At 43.8% G+C, this 18,691-nt stretch overlaps 1 protein-coding gene across 2 annotated transcripts in view; it reads left to right on the forward strand.

Annotated features, from left to right (window-relative positions):
- The first annotated feature begins 11,375 nt into the window (after nt 1–11,375).
- Nucleotides 11,376–18,691, forward strand: part of WDR26 (WD repeat domain 26) — a 33,413-nt gene continuing 26,097 nt past the window's right edge. Inside the window, exons 1-3 of one of the 2 annotated variants that reach the window (XM_030034555.2) lie at nt 11,376–12,263; nt 13,907–14,006; nt 14,160–14,216. In XM_030034555.2, coding sequence (XP_029890415.1) covers nt 11,896–12,263; nt 13,907–14,006; nt 14,160–14,216 — 525 coding nt within the window. In that variant the 5' untranslated portion in view covers nt 11,376–11,895. The remainder of the gene's footprint in view (nt 12,264–13,906; nt 14,007–14,159; nt 14,217–18,691) is intronic. The other variant, XM_030034556.2, reaches the window with a different exon arrangement.

The raw sequence follows: 18,691 nt of genomic DNA on the forward strand, positions 1-18,691 counted from the left end.
AAAAAACCTGCACTGAAGCCAGTAGAATTACACAGGTGTAAGCCAGTCTTAAACCAATGTAAATCTCATTTAAGTAAACAAGTAACAGGCCCAATAGATCATCTACCTGAACTTACTAAAATAGAAATCTATACCAAGTATTATTTGGGGTAATCACCACGGGTCACATCCAGTGAACTTCATTCTGATATTACTTATTCTTCCTCACATAAAACTTCTGCAGTGTAAAGAAAGCAGGATTAAGCCAAACAATTCCATGAAATCATTAGCTTCCCACCACAAACACAAATCAGACACGCGTAAGAATAAAAAGCCAGTTTGGCAAGATACCATAATGCCAAGTCAGTTCAGTCAGGTTATAATAATTTCTAATTAACACTCTTCCAAGTTTCAGTGTTATTTATTTGCATGTCAGTGTCACTCAGAACAATACGATACACTTTTCTGCCAATAAAAACCTCTAAAAAAACTGAAAGAAAAATTTGCAGCCTGATCTGTACAAACAGAAATCCGATGTAATGACAAATAAAAATGACAGGTGAACTTGACAACCCTTGATGAAAACACCTTTAGAAATGAGAAAACTGATGTATGTCCACTGATCAAAAAAAGAAAAGCATAAATCAGCGAAGGTTGAATACCACTGAAGACGTGATTTCTGCATCTTATTTTGATTATGTTTATCCATGCAGCAAAACCTCCCCATCTCAGAGGCTTTATATTGCCTTGCCCCTGAAAATGCTCCCTTTTGAAACATGAAGTAATGCTGTTCCCTAAGGATTACAAAGGTCTGACATACAATTCAGCAGGTTGAGCCTTCTAAAAGGCTTCATTTAAAAATTAATTATTTTAATTATGTTTGGAAAATGCCTGATAGTGCAATAACTATGCAATATTATTCAAGAAGACTTGTTTCAAAAGCAAAGTCATGGAAGCAGTACTGTTGACAATCTGAACCTACCTCAACTTATTGTATTCAGAATATCTGTAGCTGAAAAAATTCAGACCAAATATCCATAGGGTTTGTTACATACATTAAATTATTTACAATTTAAATTAATGTTTATAGGTATACACATTATGTAAGTAAAAAGATAGACACCATTAAAGGTGTTAAAAGGCATAGCTAAAATTGTTATTTCTATGACAAACTTTAGAACATACGTAAAGTAGCATAGCCTTATTTTTCACATAATAGTGGGCACGTATTTTGTTAACATTATTAATTAATATTTTTATAACAATATTGATAAAAATATTAATATTTGATCAATTATAAAAGTAAGTTGTACAGTAATATGTAAGACAGATTAAGGATGTTTTAGCATCAAATATCTCATAAGACTTCAATGAAGTCATAATGTGTTAATACCAGACATGTTAAGGTATCTGAATGGTCGTCAAGCTTTTATAACAAGTAAGTAGATGATCCCAAGTCTGTTCTCAATGTTGAAATAATGTTACTAAAGTATTGTCAAAGAAGGCGTTGCAAGTATCTCTTATGGGGTAAGTGACCTTATAAAATTTAAAAATTAATGAAAAATGAATGGGTTTAGTGAACAAAAGGGCATATTTTAGAGTTTTGTTGGGAAAGCTTTATTGCCAAGATGAGATACCTGATACCTGTAATTTTTCTTGTTCTTACTAAGGAAAAGAGATTGCGAGAATATTGAGAAACTGCTGGCAGTTTTGTATATTCAGAATGCTTACTGCATTTAATCAGTAAAGGTTATTAAGCTTTCATCTTGTTTTTTGTTCCTGTGCAAGTATCATAATATTTCCATAATAAGTTTAATAATGTGCATAAGCAACAAAACTAATTGAGCAGCAGTGACCACCCTTTACTATCTAACGAACTGCATATATTAGATTCCTGCTAGGCCCAAGGGTCGGAAGACACATACCCTGAAGAATCAAGAGGATGGCGAGCTCTGGGAGCAGCCTCAAGGTATGAGGTAGTAGGTCTAGATCCTCAGAGATCCCTGAAGGTCATTCTAGGATCTTTCCTGAAGATGTCCTTAGAAACCTGATGCTTCTTTAGGTGATCTGTGAATAATGGCCTCAGCATCCCTTCCTGGCTAGTATTCTCCCGCAGCCGAGTATGAGGAACCATTATGACCTTGCAGACAGATGATGACGGATCACCAAGAAGCGATGTGACAGTATGGATCCAACTTGGCTTCTGAGCTGCATGCAATTCATGGGCCACACGTTGGCCTCCCAGCAATATGGGAGTAGGTGTTCAACTGTCATAACTTACTGTGACTGTCAATGGCACATTGGCATCTTTCACCCATGATGACACTGTTTGCATTTTCAAATCTACCATTACAGTGGTAGAATTTAGGCCAGAATTTACCTCTTTTGACTCTACTCACCTACAAGTTAGTGACGTAGTCTAATGTAGTTGGGCTAGGCCTCCCCCGATGTCAATGCAGAAAGACACCAGAAAGCGATTCACCCCATCCTAAGGTAAGTAACTGGGATGAATCACCTTTGTAGGTGCCTCTATCTGTCCAGAGGAAGCCTGGAAAAATAGCTTGGGCTAAATGCTTAACTTAGAGACATATAAAGTCAGGCTAGGTGAATATCATGAACCATGTTTTTTAAAAACAAAGTTCTATCAAGGTTTCCCTGCTAATACTGTTGTTACAACAATAACAGCAAAGGAGATTTGTCAAGATACCTACTTTGCATTTGTGTCAATGCTCCTGGCAAAATGGAATTTGTTCTCTTCAGCTGTGTCTTTGGCACTACACGTCTTTGATGGTGGACTTCTAACAACACATGGGGATTCTTTTAGCTTCAGGGACAGGAGCCTTTGTTTTTAGGAGAGAAAGCCTGAGCTCATTTCAGAATGTACTGTGAGGTTTTGAGTGGCCACGGCGTGCAATATAGTTAGCTACTTCGAGGTGACAGATTTGTTATAATTCATAATACCAGGTTCCAACTGTGAAAATGCGGCAAATAGTGCTATCCATGGAAGTATGTCTACACGTGCACTGAAATACCTGAAAGACCAAGCCTTTGATCTTAATTTTACAAAACTTCCCTTTCCTCCTTCCAGCTGGAGCTACTTCCCACCATGCCTCCCAGCTCTGAGTGTATCCAGCAGGACACGCTCCTCTCTCAGATGTTCTGAAGAAGTGCTTTTAGATACGAGATGCTTACAAAGAAGGTGTTAGTATTTATAGAAAACTAGGAATTAATTCAAAAATTCTAGAGATGTAATTGAGTATATTGTAACATCTTGTGCTGATGGATAAAAATAGGAATGACAATAAAAAGGGTGTCCTTCCCATTAGTCAAACTGGTAATGAGTAATGTAGACAAATGAATGTCAGTAAAGCCTACCTACCACGCCATGCTTCAGAAACCCTTGTGGCACTCTTCTTTAAGAGAGAAACCACAAAAGCATAAAGGTTTAATCTGCATGTATTTGAAATTACTATATTATTTGTGAGGCAAAGATTCAAATAAGGTATATTGGTCACCCCGAACAAGGGTCAGTAAAAACTACCTCTGCCTATATTCCACAGATTGTACCCTCTTCAAAAAAACAAGTATTTTGGAAAATTTGGGGAATGTTACATTTTCTGCTTGAGAAATTACTTTGATTTTGTACCAAAGACCCAAATACATGAGTCAAAGACAAAAAAATTAAACTATAAGATACCAGGAGCCTTTGGAAAATGATATGAATGAACTCTTCTAGAAATCATAATAAAACATTTAAAGGTCATCAGATCACATGGGTTTAACATCTTACTGCTTGCTGTTAGCTACAGAAGAACTTCTGTCTTGCATGAGTGTCTTTCTGAGAGCTTGAGTGATCAGCCCTCAATACTGTGCAATGCTGTTGTGCCATGACTCTGTTTCCCCCTCCAGCACCTCAGGCCAGTATGGTTCTGGAACAACACTCTTTTTCAAGAGGTATTTTTGTGCTGGGTTACTGGTGGCATCTTGGGTTCCTTATTATGATAGCCATTTGAAACTTCATGAGGTCTTAAGTATACAAGTAAGTGCCAGAGCTGATGTACTGGAAAACAGTTACAAATTAGATGAAATGGTGAAGACTTTTTACTATGTAAATATATGGACCCACATGAAGGAATCTTTTCTTGAATTTTGTGGCGCTCTATTTCTGATGTAAATACTATGCACCAACAAGGATGGAGAAGCTTGTACAGAAAGTTGTATTTTAAGCAAAGATATAGTTGCAACAAAACCTAGTGTTTTCCTTTAAAATAAGGGGCTCTTAAATAGTAGTGTAATGATGTTCTTGTGACACTAACCTTTAATCTCTTGTCCAAAGCAAGTAAGGAGGGTCTGGCAGTTCACTTGTTTTTTTAAACAAGGACTTGGGAAAACCATATATTCCTGATTAAGAAGGGGAAAAAAATTTACTAAGTAATCCCAGGGCTCCAAGGAGCTATTCACAAGCTTAATGTTAAGATGTAATCTGCTGGTGATTACGTAATAATTTCCCCTCTCTGCCCATTCCAGAGTGGATATGAGATACTACAGTCTACATGCCCAGTCTTGAATGTTTAGTTCGAGGTGTAAGAGCTCATTGCAATATAACCCTCCAGAGAAAACAGAAAAAGCAGAGAGAAAGGACTAGCGTACGTGTCATTCTGGGAGAGGCAGGTCCCAGTTCAATGGATAGGCAATAGAAAGTGGTGTGTTACCCCACTCAGGGTTAGGCTCTAGGAGCTATGTGGGAGTTGGCAGACACAATTAACAAGCCTGAAATAACAATTGCCTTGAGACCTAGCAAGAAGTAAAAGGCAGGGGAGCGGCCCTCCAGTAGGAAAACTAAAATAACTGCAACAGTAGGATAAATCTAATCTCACACGAAAACACTGATAACCCATCTGAGACCCGGACATGAAACCAACACGGTAATATTAAGGAACACAGAATACAGGAGGCACTCTAAACAACAGGCTTGGAAAGCCCCATGGGACAAAATCAGTCCTATGCTTTTCTGTGGAATACCTGCCAGCTCCTGCTGCACACAATGGTCAGAAGAGGATTTAGTAAGTGTTAGAGTGAACATTTATGCCTATCAAGATGTGGAGGGTAAAAAAAAGTCCAAGCACACTGTTATTCTGTCTGTTGCAAGTGTGGAAACATTTCTTTGAAGCACTGACACGGTGGCCTACCATCTTTCCAAGTTCTGGCTACACATAACTTCCTAATATATCTGAAAATGACTGATATACCCCAGTATACACAGCCAGATTTTGCAGGCTGATATCTAGGATAGTCCCAGACAGATAAATCATGCATGCAGAGTAAGTCTGACATGTCAGATTCACAGCATATGCAATAATGTCTTGCTGTACACACTCAGAGAAGTTGCACAGTAAGTACCAGTCTGGCATCAGACCTCTTGCACATGCTTTTTTTATCTGCCCATGCCGAGAAGTCTGACTTCTCCCAATACACGGCATCCTGCGCATCCAGAAAGACACCTATGGCAACAGAAACCCAGGGAAAGCCATGTCATGTATGAGAAATTGTATTGACCATATAATAATATGACACACCTTGTTTTAAACAGGACATTCTGTACCTCAGCACTTTCTGACATTTATTTTTCTTACCACGCCATGCTGTGATTGGCCAGGAGAGTGCAGAGGTCAACATCAGTGTATGTACATGAATTTGGCAGACAGAAGACACGGTGTGATTACCTAATATTTAATTAGGTTACAACAATAGCGCTAATGCCCTTATCCTTGCCACATGAGCTCATCTACAAGGCAACGTGATGTCCCCACTGAAGCTTTGGGACATAGTATCAGTAACCCCTGAGACTTGACAATTACTGAGTCACCAATATTGTTCCCCCCACACCACAGGGATTCTTCTAGGAAGTGTATTTATAATCACAGCAAAATTAAAGTTGGGCAAGATCCTTTGCAGGTCACTGGTTCAACCTCCTGCTCCAAACAGGACTATTTTCAAAGCTAAACTAGGTTGCTCAAAACCTTGTCCAGTCTAGTTGTATCTCCATGGATGGAAAGTCCACAGCCACTCTGGGAACGTGTTCCAGTACGTGACCACTCTCACTTTGAACTTTTGTTTTCTTATACACAGTTGGAATTTCTCGGGGTGCAACTTCTCATTTTTGTCTCTTGCCCTGTTGGTGCACATATCAGTGAGAAGCTTTGTGCCATCTTCTCTGTAATTCCCCCCGGGAAGGTGAACACTAATTAGATGCTGCTGTATCCAAACCCACTTCCTCAGCTTCTCCTCGTACATCACATGTTCCAGCCCCTACCACCTTAGCAGCCTCTGCTGAACTGGCTGTTGCTGGAGGACCCAAAACTGGACAGTGGATATCCAGTGTTACCTCACCAGTGCTGCACAGAAATCACATACCTGCTGGGTATATTGGTAATACAGCCCTGTAGGTGTTGAACTCCCATGATGAACTTCTTTTGTCCACCAGGATGGCCAGGCGCTTTTCTGCTGGGCTACTGCCAAGCCAGTTGGCTCTCAGCCTGTAGCGTTGTATGACGATAGTCTGTCCTGCGTTCAGGACTTTGCACTTGTCTCTGTTGACCATCACAAGGTTCGCACTGGCCCATTCCTGCCGCTTGCCAAGGCTACTCTGAATGGCAGCTGTGGCCTCCAGTACGTCAGCTGATCTCCCCAGTCTGGCATGGAGATCAGCTGAAAACTTGCTGAGGGTGCATTCTGTCCCACCCCCTGAGTCATTGATGAACACATCAAACAGGACTTGCTCCAGCATCGAAAACTGATCCCTCCTAACTGGGCATCGGTCAGACTTCAAACCAATGAGGTGCTACCCTTCAAGCCTGGTGGTACAGCCAGTTTCTCACTCACATAATCTGCCCACCCCATCCACACGTCCCCAGTTACAAGGTTACTGAGGAAGACCCTATCAAAAGCCCTAATAAAGTCAAGCTTAATTGGCATACTCTGCTTTCCCCTTGCTTACTAAGCCTGAAGTCAGTGACATTGGGTCAGACACAACTGAACTTAAGGGTGTAACATTTGACTTTCTTCAGTCATCAGCAGTCTTCTGAATGCCACAGCCTTTCAAATGTCATAGGGAGTGAGTACACAATAACACTGGCCAGCTCCCTCAACTCTCAAATGCATTCCATCTGGTCCAGTAGACTTATATATGCCCAGTTTGATTCAGTGGACTTCAACTTGATCCTGTTCTACTGTGGGTAGTCTCACTCTTCCCCAAACTCTGCTACCAGCCATAGAAGCTTGGGACACGTGGAAGGGTTTATTTCCAGTAATGGCCAAGGTGAAGGAGGCCTTGAGCATCTCAGCCTTTTCTTTGACCTTTATCACCAGGTCAATCACCCAATTCTGCAGCAGGCCCACATCTTCCCTTGTCTTCCTTTTGCTGCCAATGTACCTGTAGAAGCCCTTTTTGTTGCTCTTCACGTTCTCTTTCCGTTGCAACTTCGGCCAAGCTTTGGCTTTCCATATTCCACTCCTTTACTAAAATACCGACCATCCTCTGCATGAAGTGATGGAACCACAGCCCGGTGTAATCTGCTTACAAATCCTCCATCTGTTGAATGCTTTCTAGAAATGCTTTTTAAGAAAGGTGGTGGTTTTTCATCCATATCTCAACTTTTGAAAGTTGCAAGCATATGCAGGTGCCTGTTCAAGTGTTTATTTAGCTGGTACTGCGGAAAATGCCATTGTTCTAAATTATTCTTTATTCCTTTGTTCTTTGTTGTTAGTTGGTTTGTTTCCAGTAACCTCAAATTTGGTGCAGAAGAAAAGGAAAAGGAAAAGCATACACACATACACATGATAGGAGGGAATCAAACGATTCATTACCTTCATCATGTGGCTTTGACTGCTAATCCATTTCTCCAGGATTTTCTCTAATATTTTGTAATATTTCAGCTCTGCTGAAGCAGCCTCACATGGTTATCATCAAAAAAACCCAGCCCCTTAGTGAAAGAGTTCCTGCCTATTATTCAGATCTGGACTTCCTGCCCCATTCTCCTCTAAAGCAAAATGAAAAGTGGAAAGAAAAAAAAAAAAAAAAAAAGAGATAAATTAGCCAAAGTTTTATTAGTTCTAGTCAGCCCATAAATGATAAATTCAAGGGTGATTTTTCTCTTTTTAAACTTTCCAGACCTAGAAAAGGGAAGTGTTTCTTGCTGTTCAAGCATTTGTATTTAGTCTAGAATGTCCCAAGACAGTTTTCTTACACAGAAAGATACCACTCGTTCAACATATTCTGCACTTGGTCATTTCATTGGTTGTTTTTGATATGGAGTGATTGGTCTCTTCAGTCTTCTAAACTTTCACAATAACTAAGAAGTGTTTCTGCAACATTTTTCTATGGGTCTATACAATAGAAGTTGTCTGAATTACAACATAGTCAGAATTGTACACATTCTGCATAGCTACGTATCACCTCTCTACTTCAGTAACATGGTTGACATTACAACTGTACTTAAGGTTGCCAAAATTTGTCTTTAATATTCCTCTTCTGGGTGTTTGTAAGTTTGTCAATTTTTATTGCTGAACTGTTGCATTTATTCTCTACTTTTGGGAAACTTTGAAGATGTCTGAATATGATGAATGCATACTTCTGTTATTATAATAAAGTCCTCTGTCACAAGTGAGATGTGTTTTGTATTTACCAGTTGATTTGTCTAATTGCTCAAAAAGCTGCACGCTTATTTGGATTGTCATTAAATCTGCTCTCTCTCATAAGGGTGTGGAATAGAATCAGGATCCAAATCGGGGATCAGCTGATGAAAGACTGCCAAAGCATGGTGCCACTGCCCCTTTCCTGATTCTCTTTTTCCTTGCTGCAGCATAGAGAGGAAGGTCTGCCAGCCACAGACCTGTCTCTCAAGACCCCCTCCTAGTGACTAGGAAAAGCCCAGGTGAAGGAAAAACCTTCCCTATGACTAGGAAAGCCATAGGTGACAAAGGAGGAAAGGAGCAGGAACTGCTCCAGGAACTTTCCACGTGTGGGTTAGGATCTGGCTGAGGCATGATCTTCACACCTGGGACTCTGAATCATTCCCCTTCTACACCTTCATGTCAGCTGGGATCCTGAAAAACTTTCAGATGTCTCATCCCAGCTCCCCCTGGCACAGCAGCCGGGGCCTGTACCATCCCAGCAATACTGAGCTGCTTCTTCCAGCTCTTTGTGTTTTGGCTGGGATATCTCCTCCTGCAAGGAAGGAGATGGAGGGGGGAGGGAGCCAAGAACTTTCACTGCAATTAATGCAGCAATATGTACTTCTTAAAGGTTATCTTTTAGGTTCTTTTCAGCTCCAAACACTACTCTTACTCCCTGAGAGTATTTAATTGAAATGAATGGGGGAAACTGCGAGCCTGTGAGACCCTTCTCTACCACAGATGGGTACATAGAGCTGCTTGCCCACAGATATCGTTCAGCTGCAGGAAAGGGATTCTGCATTTCTTTCATCAGAGATATACTCTCCACAGAGTCATCGAGACAGGGGCTGATGCACGGGAGTGGCAGGCTACATGCAGTTAACAAAAGCAGTGACTGACTCGGGAATGCCAGGCTCTCCAGGTGGTGTGAGAGCAGAGTGGCAGGGCAAGCAGCTGGAGGGACAGTGGCACAAACTGGTATGGCGGGAAGGGGTTTTTACCCCCACCCTGGACACTGAGGCACACGGCAGGAAAGAATGATGGGCAACTTCACCTTCCTGAAAACCCTATCTTGCTCTTTAGGGTTCACTTTCAGGTGCCTTCACAGGGTCTCTGTACTGTTCCTGTCATCTTTTCCCAAATCTTTGAATTATAGATTCAGTGATGGCACCTGGGGAGCGGGAGGACTGAGAAAGAACAACTCAAGAATGCTGAAAAGGCAGAGCGATGGAGATGAGAGGAGCTACGGCAGTGGTGAAGTGGCTACAACACAAGCACTGTGTTCTCTAGCAATGGCTGGTGAGCTAAGGAACACAAAATCCGCACGCTCCTCCCTCCGGAAGACCAATGTTAAATGTAACCCTGTGGCCACACCTGGGCAGCGCTCAGTGACAAAGCTCTTTCCAACCTCTCCCTCTGGTGTAAGAGTGCTTCGGCTGTTACGGGTCAAACACCTTCTGAGGCCTCTAAACAGGGCCAAGGTAGGGTACCTACTTCAATTGGCTAGGCCTCCATGTGGTCTCAACTCCTTCTCTGGTTTCATTCCTTTCATGGATTTTGTCTCTTCACAGACTTCTCCACCGGTCTTGGGCCCATGGTTTCCCTCAGTCAGGCTTCTTCAAAGTTCCATTTGGAAGAAAGCACTGTTGTCCAAACTTACCATTTTAACGTAAGTCAGTTAACATTCAGTGCTCCTAAAACCTCAGCTTCTGAAGGGGAAGATGATGAGATGTTAATCTCAGCTTTCATTAAGAAAAAAAAGGTTTTGTTATTTCCCTTTGGGTTTTGGAGAAAAGCTTGGGAATACCAAAGATGAAAATTCTAGGCTCTAAACCAAAGAACACACAAGGTATTATTTCAAGACGCTGTTTCTAAAGACCAAGATTTCACTCATCTCGTGACTTTTGACCAGAGGCTTGGCTGAGGATTTGAGTTTCCCCTCCATCGCACAGGAGGGGAGAGGAGGGAGACAGCTTGGGGCAGAGACTGGAACCCCCAAAACGCTGTGTCTTCTGACAGCCTGCCCTGACAAGCGTGCCCCAACTCTCCAACACTCCTGGAAGATCTATGGCAAAAACTCCATTTCCCCCCGGCTTCTGTGCCAACGCACGCATTGACTATGAAAGACAAGACCAGCAGCGGGTCTGAACCCTTCCAGTAACCAACCCAGGCAACGACAGGATGTGACTTCATTGAGCATTTATCCTTCTTTTTTTTTTTTAAACCCCCCCCCCCCCCCGATTGCTTCAGGAAACTACCGTAACCCTCCTCTGCCCGGTCACCCCGTTACGGCGACGGCCAGTCCCACCGAGACGTGTCCGGGCGGTGCGCGCCCACCACATGTCGTGCGTGCCCACCGCGCGCACCTTCACACGTCGCCGCCGTCGAGCTCTCGCCCCAGGACTGACAGGTGCTGCCACACGCCGGCCACACGCCCCGGACCCCGGGGTGTCCCCCCGGGCGGGACGCCCTACGGCCCCCCCTCCTCCTCCTCCTCCTCCTCCTCCTCCTCCTCCTCGGCGTCGGCGGACCCCCGCCCCGGAGGCCGGGCGGTCGCAGGAGCGGGGCGGCTCGGCGGTGACCCGGCAGGCCCCGGCGGGGCGTCAGCCGCGACCCCGGGGCCTGCCCCGCCGCCGCCCCCCGGCACCTATAGGGCCCATACCCCACCCCCAGCCCCGGGCGGCGGAAGTGTGTGTAGGGGGCAGTATAGGAATTTCCTGTGACGTCCCGGCCCGGACTCCATTAGGCTGCAGCTGGGCTGAGAGGAGACAAACCCAGCGGGCAGCCAGCGGAGCGGGCCGAGCGCCTGGGGCTGCCGGGCGGGGGCTCAGGGCAGCGGCGGCCGCCATCGCCAGAGGGAGCCCCGAGCGGGCGGCGGCGCTGCCTCCGGGACCCCCGGGGGGCACAGGGCCCCGCTCCGCCTTCCCCTCACCCCCCCCCCCCCCCCCCCCGCCTCCCCCTCCTCGCCCCCCCCGGCTTCCCACCACGGCCGCTCTCGGCGAGGAAACTCTGGCCTCCGCTTCCTCCTCCTCCGACTCGGACACCGGCGGAGCCTCCCCGCCCCCGCGGAAGAAAGCCCGGGCCTCCCCGGCGGCGGCGGTGGAGGGAGCAGGAGAGCCCGGGGCTTCCGCGGGCAGAGCAGGCCTCACCTCGTCCCAGTCCCCCTCGCTCCCCGCCGGGCTCGCCCCCGCCGCCGCCCCGCTCAGAGGCAGCAGCAGCAGCAGCGGCGGTGTCGGCAGCGCCATGCAGGCCAACGGGGCAGGAGGGGGCCAGCAGCAGCAGCAGCAGCAGCCGCCGCAGGGGCCGGCCGGCCCGGAGCTGGGCTGCCTGGGCGCCCAGAACGGCGAGGCCTCGGCGGGCACGGCCGCCGGCGACCAGCTGGCCCACGCCAACGGGCTGCTGCCCTCGGCCAACAGCGGCGGCGGCAGCCCCGGCGGCCTCAGCGTCAACAACGGGGTGCCCGCCGCCGGTGGCCCCGGCCCGGCCGCCGCGGAGCTGGGGGGCAGCGGCGGCGGCGGCGGCAGCGCCCTGAAGAAGAAGAAGCGGCTCTCGCAGTCCGACGAGGACGTGATCCGGCTGATCGGGCAGCACCTCCACGGCCTGGGCCTCAAGTAAGTGGCCGCGGCCGCGGAGGCGGGGAAGGCCGCGGAGGGCGAGGGGGAACGCAGCTGGGGCGGGGGGGGGGGGGGGGGGTGTCCTTCCCCCTGACCGAAGGGCCTGCGTGGGGCCGGGGGAGGCCCCGCACACACGCCCCGCCGTCCTCCTCTCCGTCCGCGGGGAGGGGGCGGCAGGGTCGGGCGTGGGGTCGCAGGAGGCCGGTGGTCCTCGCGGAGGATGGGCAGCCCGAAGGCGGGGGGGGGGGGAGCAGCTGGGGCGGAGGGAGAGGAAGGGACCTCCGGAGAGGGGGGGAGCTGGGTTGGTGGCAAAAATTGCCCTGTCGCAGTCTGGTAGTCCCCGACGAGAAGAGACCAGTGCCTGGGTGCGAGGCAGAGCAGTGGGGCAGGCCCGCTCGCAAAAAAAAAAAAAAAAAAAAAAAAAAAAAAAAAAAAATGGAGGCGGAGATGTGTTTTCCAAGCCTGTGCCGGTCAGCTCGGTGTCTGCGGAGGGACAGGCCGGGAGTTTCCTCTGCCAGGGATGGCAATATGGAAGTCGAGTTGCACACCGATAAGGGTAGATCAATACAAATGTGTTAGTGGGGGAGAAGTTATCTGGTAAACATAATGGAGCCCGCAGCTGGGCGTGGGGGGGCGGCTTTTTGCAGATGAGCTCTAAGATTTGTCTTGTCAGCTCGGAGGAAGCAAGCACAAACTAAACTGCCACTTAAAATAGGCTGTTTGGTTTCACTCTGACAACCTTCGTCCCTGTAAATGGTGAAGGCCTCTGCAGATTTGTGCTGGATGCACGTTTTTGATAATAATGTTATCTGTAGACTAGAAATGAGTATGTTCGCTCTTTCTTAAAATAAGAATAGGGAAAATAATTTCCCAGTGGGGTAGGGGAAGTCTAAGAATTTAACCACAACACTCCCTTTGTGAGTAAAGCTAAAGCCAACACGTCACAATTTTTGAAGGAGGCTAGAGAAGTCCTGTAAAGTCTTCAGGTAGCTACCACAAAAGAAGTCTTCAAAACACTGTGGAATGGGTCAATTACAAAGAACTTGGCACATAAAATAAATTGCCTCTGACACAAGAGGCAGGTTTACAGCAGCAGACAACTCGTGACTGTTCATAGACGACACTACAGTAAATAAGCTATTTTTAGTGTAAAAGGGGGAGGGCTACAGGTTCATGAGTTTGTTTATTTTATTTTAAGGAGTCAGTCTTTTAATGCGTGATGAAGAAGAAAAAGTTAGGCCTGTTGCAGATGTACTAGCTCTCTGTGTTCTTTTATTGGTGGGGGGGGGGGAAGGAGGCAGGGGATAGTAGCCAGTAGCTAACAGCTTTCTAGTCTGTATCTTCCTTCATGAAGTTTATCTTCTGTGCAGGGATGGCTGTTTGTGGTGGCTGGTAAGTCACATAATTCATGGTACTTCAGTGAAGCTTTTGAGCTCATTGACAGCTTGCTTTAGATATAGGTAGCTGTTTACATGTCTCGGGCAACTGAGATGGTCTTTTTGGACAAGCATCTGAATCTGGTCATAGTATTCCTACTTCATTAAAGTTACTTTTAAATATCGTTAACTGTTATCATAGCAGGCGGTATATTTGTGAGGGTAAAACTGGTCGGGTTTTTTTACACTGTATCTCTCCTGCAGCCAGACTGTTGATCTTCTCATGCAAGAGTCAGGATGTCGTTTAGAACATCCTTCTGCTACCAAATTCCGCAATCATGTCATGGAAGGAGAATGGGATAAGGTAACGTAGGGCTTATAGGACTGTATTAACCACTGTTTAAATTTATAGTATCTGTGAGAGAATTCAAAATCCACCCTCCTTATATACTTTTTTGTTTGTGTTTTTTTTTTGTTTTGTTGTTTTTTTTTTTTTTTCTTATGCCAATTTCTGCAGGCTGAGAACGACCTGAATGAACTTAAGGCCTTAGTGCATTCTCCGCATGCAATTGTGGTAAGAGGCACACTTGAACTCTTTCAGAGCTGTATAGTTGGACTAATTGTAGTGGTGTAATCTTTCACTATGGAGTTGGTTGTCCATAGTTCTTGTTTTCTTTTTTGTTTACTTTAAGCAGCTTGCATGCTATCTCAAACATCACACTAATCTGAACTTTTTTTATTCTTTTTTAGAATGTGAGATAGGAAGCCCTAAAGTATTGAGGCTAATATTTGGTGTACTGAATGTTTAAACTTTGCTAAACATACTTAACTGATAAAATATAAATCCTGTAACAGTCCTAAAATAGGTCAGTTTCTGTAGAAACGGCCTATGTTGAATACTAATTTCAAACTTGAAATACTTCTCACAATCTCTGTGTTTATGGGAGTTAGGTTTTCTTGAGGGAAGAGAAGTTTAGAAATAAAATGCAGTAATACTAATGTGGAGTTGGCATTGTAATAACACATTACAGGAATATAGAGGCTGCTATAGACCATGAACAATACTGTTGCTTTTCCAGATGGCTTCTAAAGAGCAAATGCATTTGTATTGCTGTTCGGGATTTTTAGAGCTTTTTCTCTTTGGCTGGCTTTTTTTTAAAGGTGAACCTAGAAATGAAGTGTTGGTAGATCCTGTGACTTGACAATTATGATACGTGTTGTTATGATTTCAGGTACTTTGAGGAAAGTGTTTCTTGGTTTGATTTTTCTATCTCGAGATGAAAATCATTACTTAGCTCTTCAAACAGCTTGTTCTGTTGTGTTTAAACGTTTATTTTAACAAAATGAAGTTAGAACAGCTACTGTCACTTAGCAAGAAAACAGTAGCAAGGCTTTTTGAAGTGTCTGTCTGTGACTGTAAACAATGAAGAATCAGCTGATGGCTGCTTAGCTCCACTTCTAGCTGATTCATTTGTTGTCAAGACAATTTCCTGTCTGGTGGGGGAGGGAGAGAAAGAGAACAGGAAGTGAAGTAGGAAAAACAGATGTTTAGCAAAACATCAGAGGGTACTTGAGAGAAGTTTACATTCTGTTCTATTAATTTGGTCAAAGCTTAGCACCTCTTGGTTAGACTAGTAGTTCACTTTCTCTTTTCTCAAAGACTTGATATACGTAAGATTCACTGTTCAAATAGTTTAGAATGTTGTATGCGGCTTTCAGTAGTTTGTGGAGACTGAAAGTATGAAACCACTGTATGTGAATATAAACAGTCATTTGAAGCAGATTTTCTCATGTTTCTAACTTCTGAAGTTATCAAGTTTCTCTGTAGTATTAAAGTGTTTTACATGTCTGGGAGTCAAGAGGTTTAACTGTGTATTAGCATTGTACTTTTTAGAGAACTTGAGGGAAAAGGGGGACATTTTCCTTCTGTTGTTTTGGAAGGCTCTGAAAGCATGCTGCTCTTTAATGTTGATGTCTAACTGCCTGAATAAAAACTTGGTGCAATAAAATTACTTGGTTTAGACTGCACTTTACCTGAACCAGATATTAACTATTTTCTTTTTAAAGTTGTTCTCCTTTTAAATAAATTTCATGTAATTTAAAACGGGTAACAGTATTAAATGTCTTACATGTGTGTTAGTAAGACAATACTGATTTGCAAGGATAAGTTGAGCTTGTGCGTGTTCCATTGCATGCACACCGTCTCCACCTCCCTCCCTGCCTGGCTTTTTTGTACATGGTTAAGATCATGGGTGGGTATTAGTATAGTCAGCACCTGGAAAACTAGTGAAAGATCATTACAGGTAAGGAGGGATGCTTTATGCTCTGTAGGTAATCCCAGCTGCAACAAAGTCAGAGCTAATGAAGATTATAAATGTCTTGATCAGGGAAAGTCCAAACAAAATGCTGCTGCAGGTAACTCTTTAAAAACAGAAAATTAGATTTCGGGTTTCCTGACTCCTGATTTGTGACTCATACTGTATGACTAGATGTTTCAAAAATGTGTGCATACAAGAAGAATGGGTACCTAAAAGTTTAGATGACACAGGGTATTTAACAAAGTAGGGGGTGTGTGTGTTTGGTGGTTTGTTTTTGGCTTGGTGTTTTTTTTTTTTTTTTTTCTCCTTATAGTTAATATGACCTGGACAAAATAACCAGGATGCATAGCTGCTTTTGAAATGTGTGGTCAGTGAAGGGGATACGTATGTATTTTGAAAATTCTACTCCTGTTTTAATTTCCTTATTTCTGCAAAGTGCTGTAAGTTCTACAGATGAAAACACTAAACATGAAATGGCTGATCTCAATTTGTAAACCTTTGATGCTCTGTGTTGGTATGTTGGGGGGGGTGGCCAGTCTGCTATTTCTATTTGTGTCAACACAACTGAGTGCTATATACTGTGTGATTAGTCATGTTTACTTTTCTAGCATATAAGATACAGCTGTCTTGAGACAATCTGTAGAACTTTATAGTTGATTCAAGCATGTTATTTTCCCTTGACTAACACTTAGAAAATATCAGTTTCAAGCCAGCCTGAGGTTTTGCTTACTTTAGAGCTACTCAAGCATATTATGGCACCTGTCTTGGGTAACTAATTGAACCTAGGAAGAAATCTGGAGACTATTCCTCTATAGTCATCTAGAATATACTTTCAAATTGTCCTCTTTACTTTTTATTTTCGTTTACTTAAATGGGACTTCCCCCCAGTTCTGGAGGTATACAGCCCACAGCAGGCAATACAACAAAAAAAAAAAAGGGATTTGTATCTTGTCGTTTGAGCAAAGTGCTCCACCTGCCTGTATGGTGTCCCTCTTGCTACCAGCATTAAGGGCAGTTCCCTCTTGGAATGAATTACTCTTTAAGTGACAGGATTTGGTACGGTTGAAGTCTTATTAAATTCTATAGGCCAGAGTATTTTCTGCCCTTTACATATCAAATCTTACATTTAAGTTTTGGATGGTTTTTAAGTGCTTTTATCAGTGTTTTACAAGACTCTCAAAGTAATAAAGACTACAAAGTAATGAAAATTGGGGTCCTAGTTCTGCAGGCTATAAACAGATAGCTGCTGTGTTGAGTTCATCTTGAAACATCAGCTGATAATTTCAGCATGTCTTTTAGTTACCTTCTTCATCTTGGAGAAGAGTTGTTTCAGCAGTGTTTACTTACTTTTTTGAACTCTTAGTACAGTAATAAAACTGTTGTGGAGCTTGTTAAGATATGCAGCTCAAAAATAACAATAAATCTAATCCTAAAATTAGGTTATGCATTTTATTCTTTAAACTTCTGAAGATTTGCTACTGTAACCAGTGATCAAAATGGCCCAATTTCTTGACTGTGGTAGGATGCTTGTCCTTCTATTTTCACAGTTGCATTGCTGAGGCTTTCACCTTTTGGTTACCCTAGTGCTGGTGAATCATGGTGCATGCAAAACTTCCTAGAATTTAAGATGCTGCAAGGGGCTTTCCTACTAACAATTAGGATGGTGAAGGAGTAAAGTACTAAACATTCATGTTAGTAATCGAAGGCTGTAGTTTGAAGAAGGCAAAGTGCTAATATTACCTTAAAACAAACACCACCACCACCACCCCCCCTCCGTAAATCTATTAACTCCGTCTTAGTTTTGCCCCAGGGTGATCAGATGTTCAACTTCCACTTAAATAATAGCTTCTAGAAACAGCAAAGTAGTGCGCTTTATCCTCATTCTCTCTATAGAGTTGAAATACAGGATGAGGTGGTGATAACTGAACAAAACCAGCCAGACTGCAGTGCTGAAACTGTTGTATTGGACTCTTCCATGGGTCGTACAGGGTGAAGAATCTTTGCTATAAGCTAAGCAATGGTGGTGTCTGGATTTAAACTGTGCAACAGTGAAGGGTGTAATGATGTTGAATTTCCATTGCAAACACTGAGATGACAACAACAAATCCCAGGCACTTCTGTATGTTGTACATGGTATAATTTGGTTTATGATAATTTTCATTTCCCTTCTTTGGAAGGGAGCTGAAGAATATGGAGAATGAGTAAGCTGTTCTTGTGGGTGCATTGTGTCAGATTAGTTTTATGCTTGTTCTGTTCTATTTAAATAGTGGGGTTTGTCCTTTTACTTTACAGTTGCCAATATTACAAACAGCTCGCTTTCCTTCTAGAAGAGGTTGTTTGGGCTCTAGAAGAGAAGATGTACTCTAAATGGTGTTGTCCACCATAACAAGGTGGTACTGGAAGTAATTAGCAGTACTATTAGTAGGGCATATAAGTAGTTGAGAGAAAATGAAGACAAAATTCAGGTGTTCAGTGAAATCTATTTGTCAGCAAAGTCAATAGTTGCACAAAAATAAGTAGTAGGAGGCTGTGAGCGTCCTGATATAAAAAAATGACTTGAAATATGTCAGTGGAGTGTGACTTTTGCCTTAAGGAGGCTGTATTCATGCCATTGTTTATGTATGCTGTAGGGCAAGTTTTGGAGCAGTTATCAAAATAGCTTAGAAAATCAATTTAATTTCCCTATCAAGACTTTACTCTAGTCCCTGCCTTTTGCTAAAGATAAGTTACA

Source organism: Aquila chrysaetos, chromosome 13 (assembly GCF_900496995.4).
Source record: "Aquila chrysaetos chrysaetos chromosome 13, bAquChr1.4, whole genome shotgun sequence".
NCBI classification, from domain to species: domain Eukaryota; kingdom Metazoa; phylum Chordata; class Aves; order Accipitriformes; family Accipitridae; genus Aquila; species Aquila chrysaetos.